This window comes from Parathielavia appendiculata, assembly GCF_033297405.1.
Source record: "Parathielavia appendiculata strain CBS 731.68 unplaced genomic scaffold N657scaffold_6, whole genome shotgun sequence".
Classification (NCBI taxonomy): Eukaryota; Fungi; Ascomycota; class Sordariomycetes; order Sordariales; family Chaetomiaceae; genus Parathielavia; species Parathielavia appendiculata.
This window is the reverse complement of record NW_026944225.1, coordinates 809,632-823,736: the sequence shown is the minus strand read 5'-3', so window position 1 is coordinate 823,736 and position 14,105 is coordinate 809,632. Positions and strand designations below refer to the sequence as shown.

The 14,105-nt window shown below is 55.4% G+C and overlaps 4 protein-coding genes across 4 annotated transcripts; 3 read left to right on the top strand and 1 right to left on the bottom strand.

Moving 5' to 3' along the window:
• The first annotated feature begins 2,951 nt into the window (after positions 1–2,951).
• Positions 2,952–4,122, top strand: N657DRAFT_423510 (uncharacterized protein). The gene is made up of 3 exons (XM_062787307.1): positions 2,952–3,493; positions 3,559–3,736; positions 3,846–4,122. Exons 1-3 carry the CDS (start codon positions 3,222–3,224, stop codon positions 3,918–3,920), a joined length of 525 nt encoding a protein of 174 aa, XP_062647520.1. The 5' UTR covers positions 2,952–3,221; the 3' UTR covers positions 3,921–4,122.
• A 2,590-nt stretch (positions 4,123–6,712) lies between these two features.
• On the top strand, positions 6,713–7,508 carry N657DRAFT_423413 (uncharacterized protein). Its single transcript, XM_062787306.1, has one exon. The coding sequence runs from the start codon at positions 6,810–6,812 to the stop codon at positions 7,278–7,280; it is 471 nt and encodes a 156-aa protein (XP_062647519.1). The 5' UTR covers positions 6,713–6,809; the 3' UTR covers positions 7,281–7,508.
• On the bottom strand, positions 7,447–10,320 carry N657DRAFT_423917 (RabGAP/TBC). Its single transcript, XM_062787309.1, has 4 exons — positions 10,177–10,320; positions 9,333–10,118; positions 9,140–9,282; positions 7,447–9,085 (listed from the first exon to the last, which is right to left on the bottom strand). Exons 1-4 carry the CDS (start codon positions 10,197–10,199, stop codon positions 7,737–7,739), a joined length of 2,301 nt encoding a protein of 766 aa, XP_062647518.1. The 5' UTR covers positions 10,200–10,320; the 3' UTR covers positions 7,447–7,736.
• Positions 10,321–10,949: 629 nt separating this feature from the next.
• N657DRAFT_680888 (uncharacterized protein) lies at positions 10,950–12,749 on the top strand (the record flags this gene model as incomplete). Its single annotated transcript, XM_062796332.1, has 1 exon — positions 10,950–12,749. One exon carries the CDS (start codon positions 10,950–10,952, stop codon positions 12,747–12,749), a length of 1,800 nt encoding a protein of 599 aa, XP_062647517.1.
• Between the last annotated feature and the right edge of the window lie 1,356 nt (positions 12,750–14,105).

Below are 14,105 nucleotides of genomic sequence, written 5' to 3'. Positions count from 1 at the left end.
TGGACGGTCCCGCAACCCCAATATTCGAGGCAAAAGAGGCCAGAATCCCACAGATCGCTCCAAAGAAAATACCTCGTCATGTGAAAGTGCGCAGCGCCGTGCGTCAGCGATTCCAGTTCCCTCTCTCATGAACACAGCATCCATTGCCCCTGATAGAGGAGCTCATTATCAAGCTCCCTCGCGAGGCGGCGCAGGCCGGTTAAATTGTCCTGATGACAGCGCGGAAGAATGTTCCGCTGCCGAACACCGGCCCTGGAAGCCGCCGTTACGTCGGATTCCGTTAACGTTAAAGGGAGTTGGCGCCACGACATAATCCACCAAACCTTGCGCTTCCTCGCAACGCCACGTCCTGTCCTGGATGGGGACTACGCGCAAGAGTTGTGGTCAAGGTAGTGGACAAGGTGTTAGGGTTCTTTGCGTACGAAACCTGGCGGCGATGGGGCTCGCAGCCTCGCACCGAGGCCGCTAAACGTTACACAGCTGAATGGAACAGCCTTCATCTCCGCTCTCCATGCCTCTAAACTGACGAGTGTTGAGTGGGTTTTTGATCTTATTCGAGGATGCGGGCTAACACAAAATCGCAGGAGTCAAATGGTGGCTGAGATGACTGTCGACTTGTACGGCAGTTGGAAGACTCGGTGCCAGCGCTCAAGCACAATAGGTTCGCTAGGTGGGTGTTTTATCTCCATCAGCGATGGGAAGAAATCAGGAGCCCCAACAGCGCACGACGGAGAATTTACATGCAACGCACCGATCACCTCTCACCAGCTTTTGGCCTGCTTGAGCCATCTATCTCATTAGTGCATGGCCGCGTACCGTCTTACCACCTCAGACATCTGCATCTTTTTGGGCGAGTCGACGTACCCTACTCGGAGCCTTGGCGACTGTCGGTTGGGCGATTTTGGAGCCCCGACAAGTACCTAGTGAAAGGTCGCGATCTCTCGGCTGTTGGTTCTGGAAGACTCGTCAATCGGCCCGCATGGCGAGATGCAGCTCATCAAACCGGGCACATTCCAAATACTTCGTCGGCCCGCGTTGGTTCATTCAACCGCCCGTCCACTGAACCAACAGCCCGGACAAGGGGATTCGCTAAGACGCCCTTCATCCGTGTCTCCAACCGCCACATGTCGGATTCGAGCGCAAGGGCAACGCGGAGGCCATTGAGCTATGCCTCATACAGTACCAATTATATATTGATCATGGAAAGGGACATCGCGCCGGGAAATATTCCAGCAGCACAAACGCCTGATTTCGCTTTTCGGAGACATCGCCAATGGCGAGATCTAATGGGGACAGCAGAGGATTGATCAGCGAAAGAGCTTGGGTCCCCGCTTGCGACATACTACTAGCAAACGGATTCCCTCGCCCGAGGTCGGATCCCTTGAGAGTCCCGAACTTGAACGGTTCTGACAATTACTCCGTCCCTACACTACCAGACGCAAACAGTTGGGTCCAAAGTCATCGCAAGCCTTCCCAATTTGCTCTCTGGATCGCGTGTCAGGCCTAGGCCGCGGCCCCTGCATATCTGAAGTGGCTGCCAGCCGAAACAGGTTAGACTAACCGGCCAGAGTCCTCTGCATCATCAGCAAGCTCCCATCGATAGTCCCTGCACAAGCGCATGAACACTCCGCATGTCGCCAGCGAAGAATGAGCGATTATCATTCCCACTGATGAGCAGAGAAATTCCTCGGGCTCGGGCCTGCTGGGCAGTCGAGTCTTGGACTCTGCGTACTGTACCTCCGTATGAGAGGTGCATGACGTTCATTCGTCTCACGGCTTGCTTGCTTGTGGTCACATCCGGTTGAGCGAGATTCGGAATCATACCACAGTAACTGCATCCTTGGAGCCTCGAGTCCGGATGAGGGTTGCGGCAGCCAAAGCGGGATATCATATTAACCCACCTTCAAGCTCAGGGCTCTCCATTTTCGGTACCAGCAATTGACGGGTGGCCACAGCTCAGCCCACGCCAGAAAGACACCGCGTTTACGACGCGTCGTTGCATTGAGTTTCAGGCAGCAGCATGCTACCATCACCCACTCGTGAGCAAGTAGCGACAGCTCTTCTCTGCTCGCGATGGATCAACACGCAGGACGTTGCTGGGTAAGCCACGAAAACCCGGTGCATGGTTATGCATGTTAGTTATGCCAGCTCCGACCGTTGACCGTTAATGGACCGGCTCCGCGTTGAGCTCCCCCACTCCGCCTGACTCAAGGGACCGTCAAGGGCTCGGCGGGGCCGCGTCGACGCCGAAGCTGCGGAGTATCCGTACACGTAATACTGCGGTCGTCCTCTCGGGCGTTGAGGGACTGCCGCAAATATTGAAACACGTCCCTATTCCATTTGGCTGCTTGCATAGAGGCATGGGGAGGCGCTTGGCACGCAAAAAGGCATGCTCTCTCCCACTCTGTCGCCATCAGTCATTCAGCGGCTAACACCAAGGTGTTTCTCACAGGGATTGAAATCCACCATCTCCACCGAAACATAACCACGAGGCCGGTGACGACCAGCTGTCGTCTTTGCAGAGTGGAGCCGATGAGGAGCGTTGAGACCCTCGAAACATGCGCTGGGCTCTGATCTTTACACTTTCCAGTTCCGAATATTCATCAGTCAGGCCCTGAAAAACTCCACGGCACTTGGTAACGTGGAGGACGAGAAAAAGCAACTGTGCAAAACTCGGCATTTGACGACCTAAACGTTTGCTTCTTTTGAAGAAGGCGGAAATATCCGTTGGCTGCCATCTCTACGCCGTGGTAAGCCCATCTCCAGGATTCTGCCGAGGGCTTCTTGGACATTCTCTATCATCATTCGCATTTGGTCCGTCAGAACTCTGAGGACCAGAGGAAACGGTGAGTCGACCCAGTCGTCAAGGTTCCGACTCCTTCTTCCAACTCCGCTGTAGGAGTTCGGTACCAGGGCCCCGGACAGCCCCGGTCCAGCAAGCCTGGCTTCTCTGCTCACATCACCGGCATGACAGACGGCAACAGAGTCCCAAGTCAGCGCCCACGTGCAAAGGTTCCATCCTTCAATCGCCTCGGACAGTAAGCTCAGCCCTACACCGAGAAGACTTGGCTCAACGGTTGTTATTTGAACTCCTCCCGCTGCAACGCTCTACCTTCTCGGTGACGAACATCCTACGACAACGACAACGTTACCTACGCTAGTCAGATCAATTCCGATTTGGAGGCCGAGAATGGGTCCAACATGAGACAAGGGGCGTGGCTATGAATCCTGGGCCCCTTTGCGGTCAACCCCGCCAAAACCTCCTGCTCTTCAGGGCATGGGGGATCCCAAGGATCGGGAAGCCATCCCCACATGCCGTGTCTTGGTATTGGAGATCTGTCGACACGGGCACAGCTGAGAGGGGAGGTCTGCAAGCTCGTCACGCAGGTCGCACCCGAGAATTCCTCGTGTCAGAACCTGAACTCTCACGGTTGGTGGTGGTGGTTACTGCTACACCTGCAGTCCCCCTTCCGCATTTTTTTTTTGCGCCTAGGTTCTGTTTCCCTACTGGCACATGAAGTTTCCAGATGCAACTCGGCACTCCTGACTCGGACGCAGATACAATGCTTCGAGATCATCTCCAACCCTTCTTCAACGGGGGTCTAGCCCCAGCCTAACATGGAAGCTCAGAAATACCTCAGCTGGCCAGTCCCCCGAAGTAACTACATATATCAACATACCCGCTCACACAAGCTGGGGCAGATCCAACTCTAGAAGCAACACAGAAGCAAACAGGGTGAGAAGAAATGCGGTGTGACGGATTGATGTGAGACCGAACAAGAAGTCCGACTGATGGGATGAGCCTTGACTTGCAACGACGAGTCCCTGACAGAGGTCAAATCCAGGGGCTCGGGAAGTCCGCAGCTGAAAAAACAAGACCGGAGCACCCTGATAAACGTCGACACGCTGAGGACGCCTGAAGCTTTGGGCGGTTTGATTTGATGATCGCTCTTCGGTCTCAGCCCCTTCAGAACAGCGAGGACGCGCAACCCCAAATCCACCTTGTTTCTCCGTACGTAGAGTCCCAGAAATGTCGTCCTTTGTAGTTCGGTGCTGCTTTCCATTTTCCAAGGTGGAGGATTTCCCATCTTTTCTCCAGCCCTGTTCCTGACCCTTGCAGAAAACGAGGAAATTGACCAATTGTCTGCCCCTGACGCCGTTAGCAACCCACCTTTCGGAAAACCCCCAGGCGGCTTCTGGCTGTCAAGGCACAGCACACCACCAAAACCCTCGACCCAACACCAAAACGAACTGGATAGCCAGAGAAGCAGCTGGACAAAACGAGCAACATAGCACAGCTGCACCACGGCAAGCGATGTCAAGATGCGCTGTGACGACGTACAGTGCCTAGCGTGTCATCCCCCCTCCCCCCTTGTTGGCTCCGTCTCGCGATGCAGACGCGATGCAGGATGCAGCCAGCATGCAGCCGGCAGGCATCGTCTGTGCTTTGTACCTTTCGCTGAGAATCCTCGGATTAGGAAGGAATCTCGTCGAACCTTTTTTTCCATCATCAGCGTCCGTATTCTCTCGGATCTCTGATAGGGCGGCGCATGGGCCTGAGCTTGCTCCAGGGTGGCTTCACTAGGCTGGAAGGGGGATTTTTCTTCAACGGGGGGTAGGATCGGGTGCTCGCTCGGGATGTAGCCTCTGACCTTGGGGATGATTGGCTGCTTAAGCCAGCGTGTGCCTCTCCTCCGCCAATGGGAATTCTAGAGTGTTGCTTGGCTCAGGAGACAGTCGATGGCTCAGTGCCGACATGGACTGTAGCGCTGTGATGATAGCATCAGTTTTTTGAACTAGTTTCCTTTTGCTTCTTGTTGAATTTCTACGTCGGTAGAAAGTGGCTTGATTGACTGAACCCTTCAGGGCGAAGGTCCCAGGCTGTCTCGTTCTGCCAACACCAAGTTTACTGTAGCTTGTGGGACGGTGCACGCCCAACATACTCGGAACCGTGCATGTGCGCGGGCGGGAGGGACATATCTGAGAACCATGGTTCGGAACCGCCATCCGTCCCGTACTTTCTGCAAGTATACCTGCTAGTTTCTGTCGTGTCTTCTCCGGATTGGGAGGGCTCGAGCTGTAACTCATCAATTACTGGTCAATCCACAGCAGAGAGACTCCATTCCTGGACGAATGGTTGGTGACGTGCAGATAGGTACCGCTGCGCACCGCTTCAATATCGCGAGTCCTCATCTGCCAGAAACACAGTTCCAACCCGCCGGTTCATTGCCTCCCTTGTCCCGTCGTTTGGGGTGATAGCACTACGACCTCACACGGTTGTACATAACATACCTTACCTCGGTATGCCCTGTCCATCGCTTGAAGGACTGGCAAGCTGTCAAAAGACCCTAACAGCGCCATTGCTACGCTTACCTATAGTGTCCTTGTAGTTATTGCTATGGATATATCATGCAGTACAGCGCTGATACAGCCAACATCCCATGCTTTGGCAAAGACAAAGGGGGGGGACACAGCAGCCGGCCGGCACCGCGCTTGGTGATACTGCGCGGAAACTGGGGAAGCTCCGAGTCGTTCATTCGCTCAGCATGAATGGTGAACGGAACCGCATCGCTGACTGCAGCTGTTGCTCCCGTGAGGGTCGTATCGCGCAAAAAAGAGACTCTTTCTTTCTGCTGATGTGTTCCAAGCCCCCTGAACTTCATGGCGTCGTTCACCTCCCAGAATTCCGGGCTATGGTTGGCACGACTGTGTACTCTAGGTGAGTCTCCGTTTGATAGAGCTCAAGACTCGACATTCTGGGCTTGTGAGACGTACTGTGGGCTTGATCTCCGGAGAGAAAAGGGGTAATTGGGCTCGATCGCCCTGCATGGCGCGTTCAGCCGCGCTTCGGAACCCTTCTTTTGTCTGAATTTGGAAACAAAGTGCATATAGACTTACAACTGCTTGACTGGAAGACAAAACCAAACATTCATATGGAGCCCCCTTGCTTTTCTACCCTGTCGTACGACATGGGAAGAAGACTCTTCCACCTCCTGGTGTGTTCAATGTTTGGGCAAGCGAGTAACGAAAAGGGGGTCATGAGTTAGTGGCTTCTCATTAACAGTGTTTGTGCAATCTATAGACGCTCAGTAGCACATGTCTTCGCTGTCTAAGCGGAAATCCTGTGTTGACTTCAGACTGAGACTTGCTAGGATGCTAGGAGCATCATATGAACCTCCCGTGTTAGGAAAGAGACCCATCACTTTCTGCTTGATCGGGAATCTGGGGTATTCCGAGCTCCTGGAACTTGCCGTGCTACGAATCACGACTTATGTGCTCTGCTGGCGACCCTTGCGAGGCAGTGTCACGTCCTTACGTTGTCTTCTTCTGGTGGATGAGTGGTAACTTCGGACTGCGATAGCAAGCTACCCAGCCTGCCGTCTGTTGTCGTGCTCTTGTGTCTTACGGCATCCCTTCTGTTACAATAGAATAGAGCGAAGTGGTGGGGAGAAGATGAACCAAACCTTGCTTGGTGCAGTGGCTAACAGAACGTACCAGTCTATTCTTGTCTCGACTCCTCCTTATACAGCCTTCGGGCAGGGCAACTGGCACTGCACGCCGATACTACTTGGCCTTTTGTTAATTCTCCGAACACATGCGTACAAGAAGCGCTAGCGTACGACGATAACATGTCTAATTTTGCAGTAGGTGGTATCACAGGAAAAAGACGGGGCCCTGGTCGGTGACGCGGAGACATCATTAGGGGGTTCCCGAACTGCATCCGCGGTAGACGTGCATAGCGGCGAAGTTTGCGAGGGGCCAAATTTACTCTGTCGCCTGTTATTAGCTAGGTGGTGCGGTTTTTGTCGATGGTGAAACAGGCAAATCTGACTTCCTCAGGACATCGCATGCTGCTGGCGTCACCAACATCCGTCTCACTATACACAGCAGGCGTGACGTACATAATTCTCCCTTCTAATGGACCCGGCAAGCTGGCATGGGCCTTTCGTGCTCTTCTCGACTCGTATGCTTCTCGCCAGGCTTCGGGTAGGACCGAGACACGGAGGTTTCAAGACGCTGTCTGGTATGGGTTTGGGACTCTTGTGGAACCGAGAAAAACAGAGCAGAGACAACCAACCGTGCGCCTCCAGGGACTGGGGAACTCGATTGATGAAAACAATTATGCCAAGCTGGCGACTCAGCTGGAGAGCCGTCATACGCTTCACAAGCAGGAGCTATACCTCTTCATTGTGGCGATGTGGGTTTGTCGACTTGGCTGGGAGAACAAACGGTGCAAAACGGTGAATCATTGTCGAATCGAATTGTTGTCTAGCGTGTAGGTATCGCAAAGCTGGTCGATAGGTGACCGTCTCGGCCACTCCCTGTCACTGCATGCACCCCCTGGACACCACGTTCCTTCTCTTCTCTATCACCTTCCCTAGCTGGCAGCCGTGCTCCCCCTGGCCATCATCCCAAGTTCCTCCTGCGGCACGGTCACTACCATCCCCATGCTATGGGGGTTTTGCTTCGCCCAGAGTCCCCTGATGACCTTTATCGATCTTGTATTCACCGACGACCAGGTTGCGCTGCTGTAGGTACCCGCAGGGCCACCATGGCTACCTAGTAGCAGTCGCGCTTAGGCCTTGGTGATATTGGTCGGTCGATTCCGCCGCAGCCTAAGGGCGGAACACTCTCAGATCGACAGATGCCTGCGAGGTGGCCTGAACTCCATTGCCCCCAACAACCCTCGCTTGCCCCGCTGTATGTGTCTTTGCCGGTTACCTCACCCCGGCCCATCATCCCCCCTTCCGGATAGGCTGCAACCCAAAGATCTGGTCCGCCGACAGTAGCCCCTCGCCAGCCCCGTCACCCGTAACCTCACCAAAGAGGAAGGCGTTCTTCTCTCTGCTGGGGTTGACTCGCTTTCTTTGGGCAGTGCTGCCCCCTCCACTGCTCGGTGGCCTGCCTGACGACGAGAAGGACGATGAATGGGGCCGCTGGAGAGAGGATGTGGCTGAATCTGGCTCCAGCATCCAGGCGAAGGACGACTGGGCTAGTGTGGATCGCGTGGGAATGGGGCCGTGTGGCCGCTGCTCCCTTTGAATAGGCACCGGTGGAGGCGGGGTGTCAGGTATGACTGTCAAGACTGCCGGAGGTGAAGGGGAGTTTGTGAGCTCCGACTTCAGAGGAGGCAACGTGTCCTCGTCGTGATGGTCCGTGTCCATCTTGTCGACCTCGGCAATTAGCTGCTTGGCCTGCGACTCCGCCGGTGGGGAGGCGAGAACGCTGTTTCCCTTGCTCGAGTCTGGTGTTGACAACGCCGTCCTGGTCTCGTCTACTGCGGAGGAGGTCATAACCAGAGGAGTGGTGTCGAGGGCAACCGTGGAAGAACTGATTTCGGCTGAACCTGATATTGTAAGTGTTCCCAGAGAAGGGAGCTCCTCCTCTGGGAGTGCGAGCGAGGCGTCTTCTAAGCATGCCTTGACGAATTGGATTTTGGCTGCGGCCAACTCGACTGTCTCGAGATGCTTCTCCTTCTCACCCTCGAACCCTGAAGCTGCCAGCAGCTTGAGGTTCGTGACCGACTCGTCCAGCATGGCAGCCAATCGGCGGTTTCTTTTTTCCATCATGGCAACAGTTAGGGCATGATCCTGAAGTGGCGGGGGAGTGGCCTCTCCAAACAGCGACAGCGCGCGGGCTCCCCTGGTCGTATTCCGGGTTTCCTGGAAGCCCTGAACATTGCGGCGAATCTCACCCACGGCATCGCGCACAGCTTGGTTGATACCAAGCTTTTCGCCCCTCTGCATCACGTTCTTGGCCGCCCCTTGGAGGAGTGCTTCGACGCCGCCGGGTTGTTGCAGGATCCTTGCCGGCAGTGGTGACCTCGCGCCGAGCGTCCGTTGGCGCAAGCTGTTGAATTTCTGAAATGATGGCGTCGTAGTGCGTGATGGGGCTGGTGTCGTGAATGATGAATTCGCGGGGCTCTTGCCAGTGTATTTGAATATTAAAGTGACGCCGCCAGCGGCGTCGAAGTGGCCTTTCAGGTACAAGGCGTCGTCAACGAATGTATGAGGACCATGAGGGGGCGCCGGCGTGGGGTATTTCAACATCAGTTGCAGGGCAACTGAATAGTCGGCTTCGAGCACTGTCGGGTCGTCAGTCTCGCCCAGGAGCCTTCTGAAGAGTCGGTGCGACTTACGAGTCCATCGAATCCGCAGCAGCATGGCCACGCAAATGAGGTCTATCAGCTCCAGATGGGGATCGTATGCAAATAATATATCCCAGAGCGAGAGTAACTGTCCGAAATTAAACTCTCTGCCAAACAATAGTCGGATCCACCGGCTGAAGGAATTAGCCCCTGAACGGTAGAAACAGCTGGGGCAAGCACCCACATGAGGAATATTTGCGGAAGAACTTCAATGTTTCGCAAGTGATTCGCCAGCTCCTCGTCAATCTTTGTTAAAGCCACCTCGTGAATGTACTTGCTCCTTTCAACGATGGTATTCTTCTGTGGCGTATCCGAGCTGGCACTACCCTTGACCTCGTAAAAGGGGCCGGCACTTTCCATGACCTTGGAAAACAGCGAAAATGCATCATGCTCGACAAAAGCCGAGTCTAGCATCTCAACAATCAGCGCCTCGGCAGGGTCGTCGGTCGTAACGGTCGCCCGGTCAACCGCGTCCTGGGCCACCACCCAGACAATAGGAGCAAGCAGCTCATGCATGCCTTGGCGATATCCGCCCACGCCGGGATTGAGTTTGCAGTAGAGGAAGAGAATGTCCAAGATCATGGTTTGAACGCGCTCCTCGTGGTAGAAGGGTTCGTCGGGCAGTCGCTGGACATCTTGGAGGATCTCGGCGCGGGCCGTTTCGTCCCTACGCACGGCGTTCCAGGGCGAGTCTGGGTCATCGGCCAGCGGGTCAATGGTGAGGGCAGCGAGCTGCTCGGGATGCCTGATATACCGTAGGTGCTGGCCGCATATGGCGCTATAGGCTGCGCGAGACTCGCGGGCGAGCTCAGGCCACTGTTCAGCAGGCGCGTCCCTCCATAGCAGAAAAGCCTTCCAGCAGATGGAGCGCAGACCAGCTACGCAGGGGCTGTGGGGGCCGTTGAACTTGACGGCCCGTTGCAGGTCGGCGATGCTGGATCCCTCCTTGAACGTATCCTCCCATCGTGATCTGGGCCAGCTGTTAGATATTTGCGGTGTCAGATGGATGAGGGAAGGGTTTATCGCACTTTGTCTCGGCCAGGGTCCTCATGATTGTCTGAGGGGCATGTTCCGATCATTCGATTACTGAGATGGAGGACCGTCCGCTGTGGATATGTGAGCGTGAGGATGTCGACGACATAGAGTTCCAAGATTATTGGCTTTCACTCTTGTAGCGAGCAAAAGAGAATTGAAAGTCGTCTTTGGTTTCAGCCCGAATCGGCACTGACATCGCGGCCCTTAGCTGTGTATCATCGTCAGCGGGTTGCAGTAGGAGCACTGCGAGGTGGGTCTTCACAAGCGCAATCTCCACCCAATCGGTTGCCGTCGAACCAGCGAGCCTGCCCCCCTGTGCCGGTCCCCTGTTTGGCTGCTGCAGCAGCCCTGCCCACCCGATTTTGTGCAATTCTTCAACCTCGAACTGCATCATCGTACAAGTCGAGACCAGACGACATACAGTACTGGAGGCCCCGAAAGGCCAAACACCATTGAATTATCATAGGTATGAATTGACTGCCTCCGAACACGAGTTTCCGTTTCAGCCTTGAACGACCTGCTCCACTTGCAGTTGCGAAGCTTTGAGGGGAAACAGGGACTTGACGGGGACCCTTGTGCTGATTGCCCACGCTAGGCATCGCCGAAAACCTCAGCTGCTCCACAACAACGGAGACACCTCAGCCCTGTTCCGTCTTCCTCACTCACGACATCAGATTCACCGACGTCGACACTGGAACCTGCCGCGATGTTTTTATGCCTCGTCCTTAGACAGATACGGGAGCTGGAGGAACCATAAGCAACCACCATGTCAGCGGACCTTTTTGCGGCCTTCGGGGATGTATCGCAGACACAAACATCTGCCCCCCAACAGCAAAATGAGCAAGATCAGGGCACTTCGGGAACACTCTTAGCCACTACCGCTCCGGCCGCGAGTGATTCTTTCTCTTTCCTGTCTCCCAGCACCTCGTTGCCGCAGCCCACACAATGGCCTCCGTTGCAGCAGTTGACAGGCGGCCAAGCCCACGCATGGCTTACTTCGCCCATTGGTGAGCCACTGAGGAACGATGCGTCAGAGCAGATCAAGGAAGATGATGAGGATGGCTGGGGCGATTTTGAGGTCGCCCCGGCCAATCCTTCTCCACAGCCTGTTGCATCAAGCACTGCAACTTCTCAACCTCGGGCTCGTCTCACGAGAGCCTCAACCATCGATATGATGACCAACAAGCTTGTGGACCTGGGTCTCGAGAGCTCTACCCCAGAGCCGTGGCAACATCGACCATCCTGGGAAAGGGACGCCACAATGGCGCAAACCCAAAAGCCGGCTCGCAATCCTGATCCCAACGTGCTTTTTGATGCCGACTTTGAGGCTGAAAGCGGTGCCCACGACGATGAGGACTTTGGCGACTTTGAGACAGGAACAACCGCCGTCACCATCCCTCAGGCTGCCCCTACAGCATCTGCCCTTGACCTCTTGTTCCTCGACTCAGCGCCAGCGGGCCCCAAGAAGCCGCCTCCTGGCCTGACACTCTCCAATGCAGCCCTTCAGGCCGGCCCGTCATATTATCCAGAGGCTCCAAAGTCACCTTACGGATCTTTCCAGGAGCGGAAACCCGAGCCCGTAAAACGACTTCAAGTCAAGCCTCCCACGGCGGTCAGGAACCTCAAAGAGGCCAACGAGGCATCCCCGTCGCCGGTAACTGCCTGGCCGTCCGTCGAATCTGAGGGCTTCGGCAATGCATGGGAAGAGTTCAGGGACCTCCCGGATACCAACGCCGCCGCAACGGAGCTTCAACCCAACGGGATGGGCAAACCCGGAGCAACCTCAGACTGGGAGTGGCAAGATTGGGGAGCCACCGAAACCCGGCCCGCTTCTACTAGCATTACGACCCAACCATCGCCGACAACTACACCGAACTCAAAACCTGGCCCTCCACCAACCAACATTCCTCCGCCCGCCATACTCCTGTCCCTGTTTCCCTCCCTCCTCGACCTGGCTTCCTCATCCTTACTCAAACCCCTCCTAACCCTCCCGCCATCCTCCCCGTCATACCAACGCGTTCTTACTTCGCAGTCCACCCTGAACTTTCTCCAAGGCTATCTCGCGCTCGCCACCGTCGCCGCCCGCCTGATAACAGGCCGCAAGCACCGCTGGCACCGCGACAAATTCCTTGCCCAGGGCATGTCCATCTCGGCCGCCCCTTCCTCAGCTGCCGGCGGACAGAGGGGTATGAAATTGGCGAGCGTCGACAAGTCGCAGGCAGCGCATGAGGACCGCGAGGCGGCCGAGGTGGCGGCGTCATGGAAAAGACAGGTGGGCCGGTTGAGGAGCGTCGTGGCGGCTGTTAATCAGGCTCAGGCGCACCAGGGGCCCGCGGTCAAGTTGAGGGTGCCCGAGGTTGCGGTGGGCTTGAGCGTGACTACGGCAAAAGGGGTGCCCACTGCCCCGCGGGCGTGTGTGGTGTGCGGGCTCAAACGGGATGAGAGAGTGGCCAAGGTGGATGGGGAGGTCGATGATTTTTTTGGGGAGTGGTGGGTTGAGTTCTGGGGGCATCGGGATTGTAGAAATTTCTGGTTGGGCCATGAGCGGGAGTTGAGGCGGCGGTAAGTTACTTGTTGTGGACAGAGTGGATAGTGTTGGAGAGGGTAGGGGTCGTAAGCGAGGATTAAGTCTGACAAGATGATATCCGCTGGCAGGGACATATGGGATCTTGTCGTCTGCCACGCGTTGTGGACAGTGCCATGCGTTACTCCGACCAAACAACGGCTTTCCTGTTTCTCCGGGTTCACCAATGGGAGTAGCAGGCTTCAGACCCTGTTGATCAACCATTCACGGGTAAACTCCGATCTCTTTGCAAGTCAATCTTAATTATGCGATGGGCTGGACAACCTTCTGTTCTGGTAGCACAACCCGACTTACACCTGGGCAGCTCAGAAGGACTAGGGCTAGGTAGGGAAATACAGGATAAGAAGGGTTAGGGTTTGCCCTGGTCTGACCTGCTGGACTTGTACGGATTACCTCGGCTCCCCGCAGCGTCGTCGGGCCTGTCCTCAAACTGAACCGGGTTCACGACTCAATCTGTCGTCGCATCTTTCTGAACTTCCCGGATCTCATTCACTATTCATTAGTTCCTGTCTCACTTAATTTGAATCCGAACACGTTCGCTATCCTTATGTTATCTTGCATCCGAATTTATCCGGCTTTTCAGCATCCCAACACAGCCTGAGCCGACATCCTCTGGAGTGAATCACAAACGCCTCGCTCTCATCAACCAGACAGCAAGCAGGACATAATCCCGTTGAAACCCACACTGCGGCCGTTGAATTGCAGCCTCGACAAATCCGCATTGATGCATCCACACCACATTTCACTCGCCCAGATTCCTCCCTTGACAGATTAAAGATAATTACCTGGAAAGGGAGAGCAGCAACATCATCACGAAGAGTCCGCCCTGTGTGGGCCTTGGCTTTCCCGCTCCATTTGGACACCCCCAACTTCCAGATCAGTCGATTTACATGCCCCCCGACCTCCTAAATCCAAGGAAACAACCTTACAACAACGCCGGCATTGCCAAACCGGGTTGGTCGATCTCATCTACCGGATCTGATCCGGCCGGCCCCAGTCCCGTGTCCAGCATTCCCGTCCTCCGAATCCCCAACTCCCGATCCCGAGTCGGCGACCTCAAGGGCAACTACACAAAGCCGGCCCGACGCAGGGAGATCGATTGGGCCTCTTAATCTCCTGGAAGAGGGGTCAACTAGCGAAGAAAAGGTAAAGTCATACTTGGTACAGTACCTCTTCCTCTCGACATCTCATCCCAGGCCCAACCCAGCCGAGGAACAACAAGGTGAAGGAGGTCACGGCGTGCCTATGCTTCCATATCCCCTCTCCTTACAAGACACCCGTTTGCATCTTGCATGCGCATGTCGGCAGAGGAGGTACCCTCATGCATGGATCTGTATG

Bases quoted from the DNA above. Each gene is read 5' to 3' on its own strand.
- N657DRAFT_423510 (XM_062787307.1), top strand. From the start codon at position 3,222: ATGAATCCTGGGCCCCTTTGCGGTCAACCCCGCCAAAACCTCCTGCTC. The intron at 3,494-3,558 runs GTTCTGTTTCCC...ACTCGGACGCAG, and splicing joins CATTTTTTTTTTGCGCCTAG to ATACAATGCTTCGAGATCAT. The intron at 3,737-3,845 runs GTGAGAAGAAAT...GGTCAAATCCAG, and splicing joins GCAACACAGAAGCAAACAGG to GGGCTCGGGAAGTCCGCAGC.
- N657DRAFT_423413 (XM_062787306.1), top strand. From the start codon at position 6,810: ATGGTGAAACAGGCAAATCTGACTTCCTCAGGACATCGCATGCTGCTG.
- N657DRAFT_423917 (XM_062787309.1), bottom strand. From the start codon at position 10,199: ATGAGGACCCTGGCCGAGACAAA. The intron at 10,119-10,176 runs GTGCGATAAACC...CAGCTGGCCCAG, and splicing joins AGGACCCTGGCCGAGACAAA to ATCACGATGGGAGGATACGT. The intron at 9,283-9,332 runs GTGGGTGCTTGC...TAATTCCTTCAG, and splicing joins CTTCCGCAAATATTCCTCAT to CCGGTGGATCCGACTATTGT.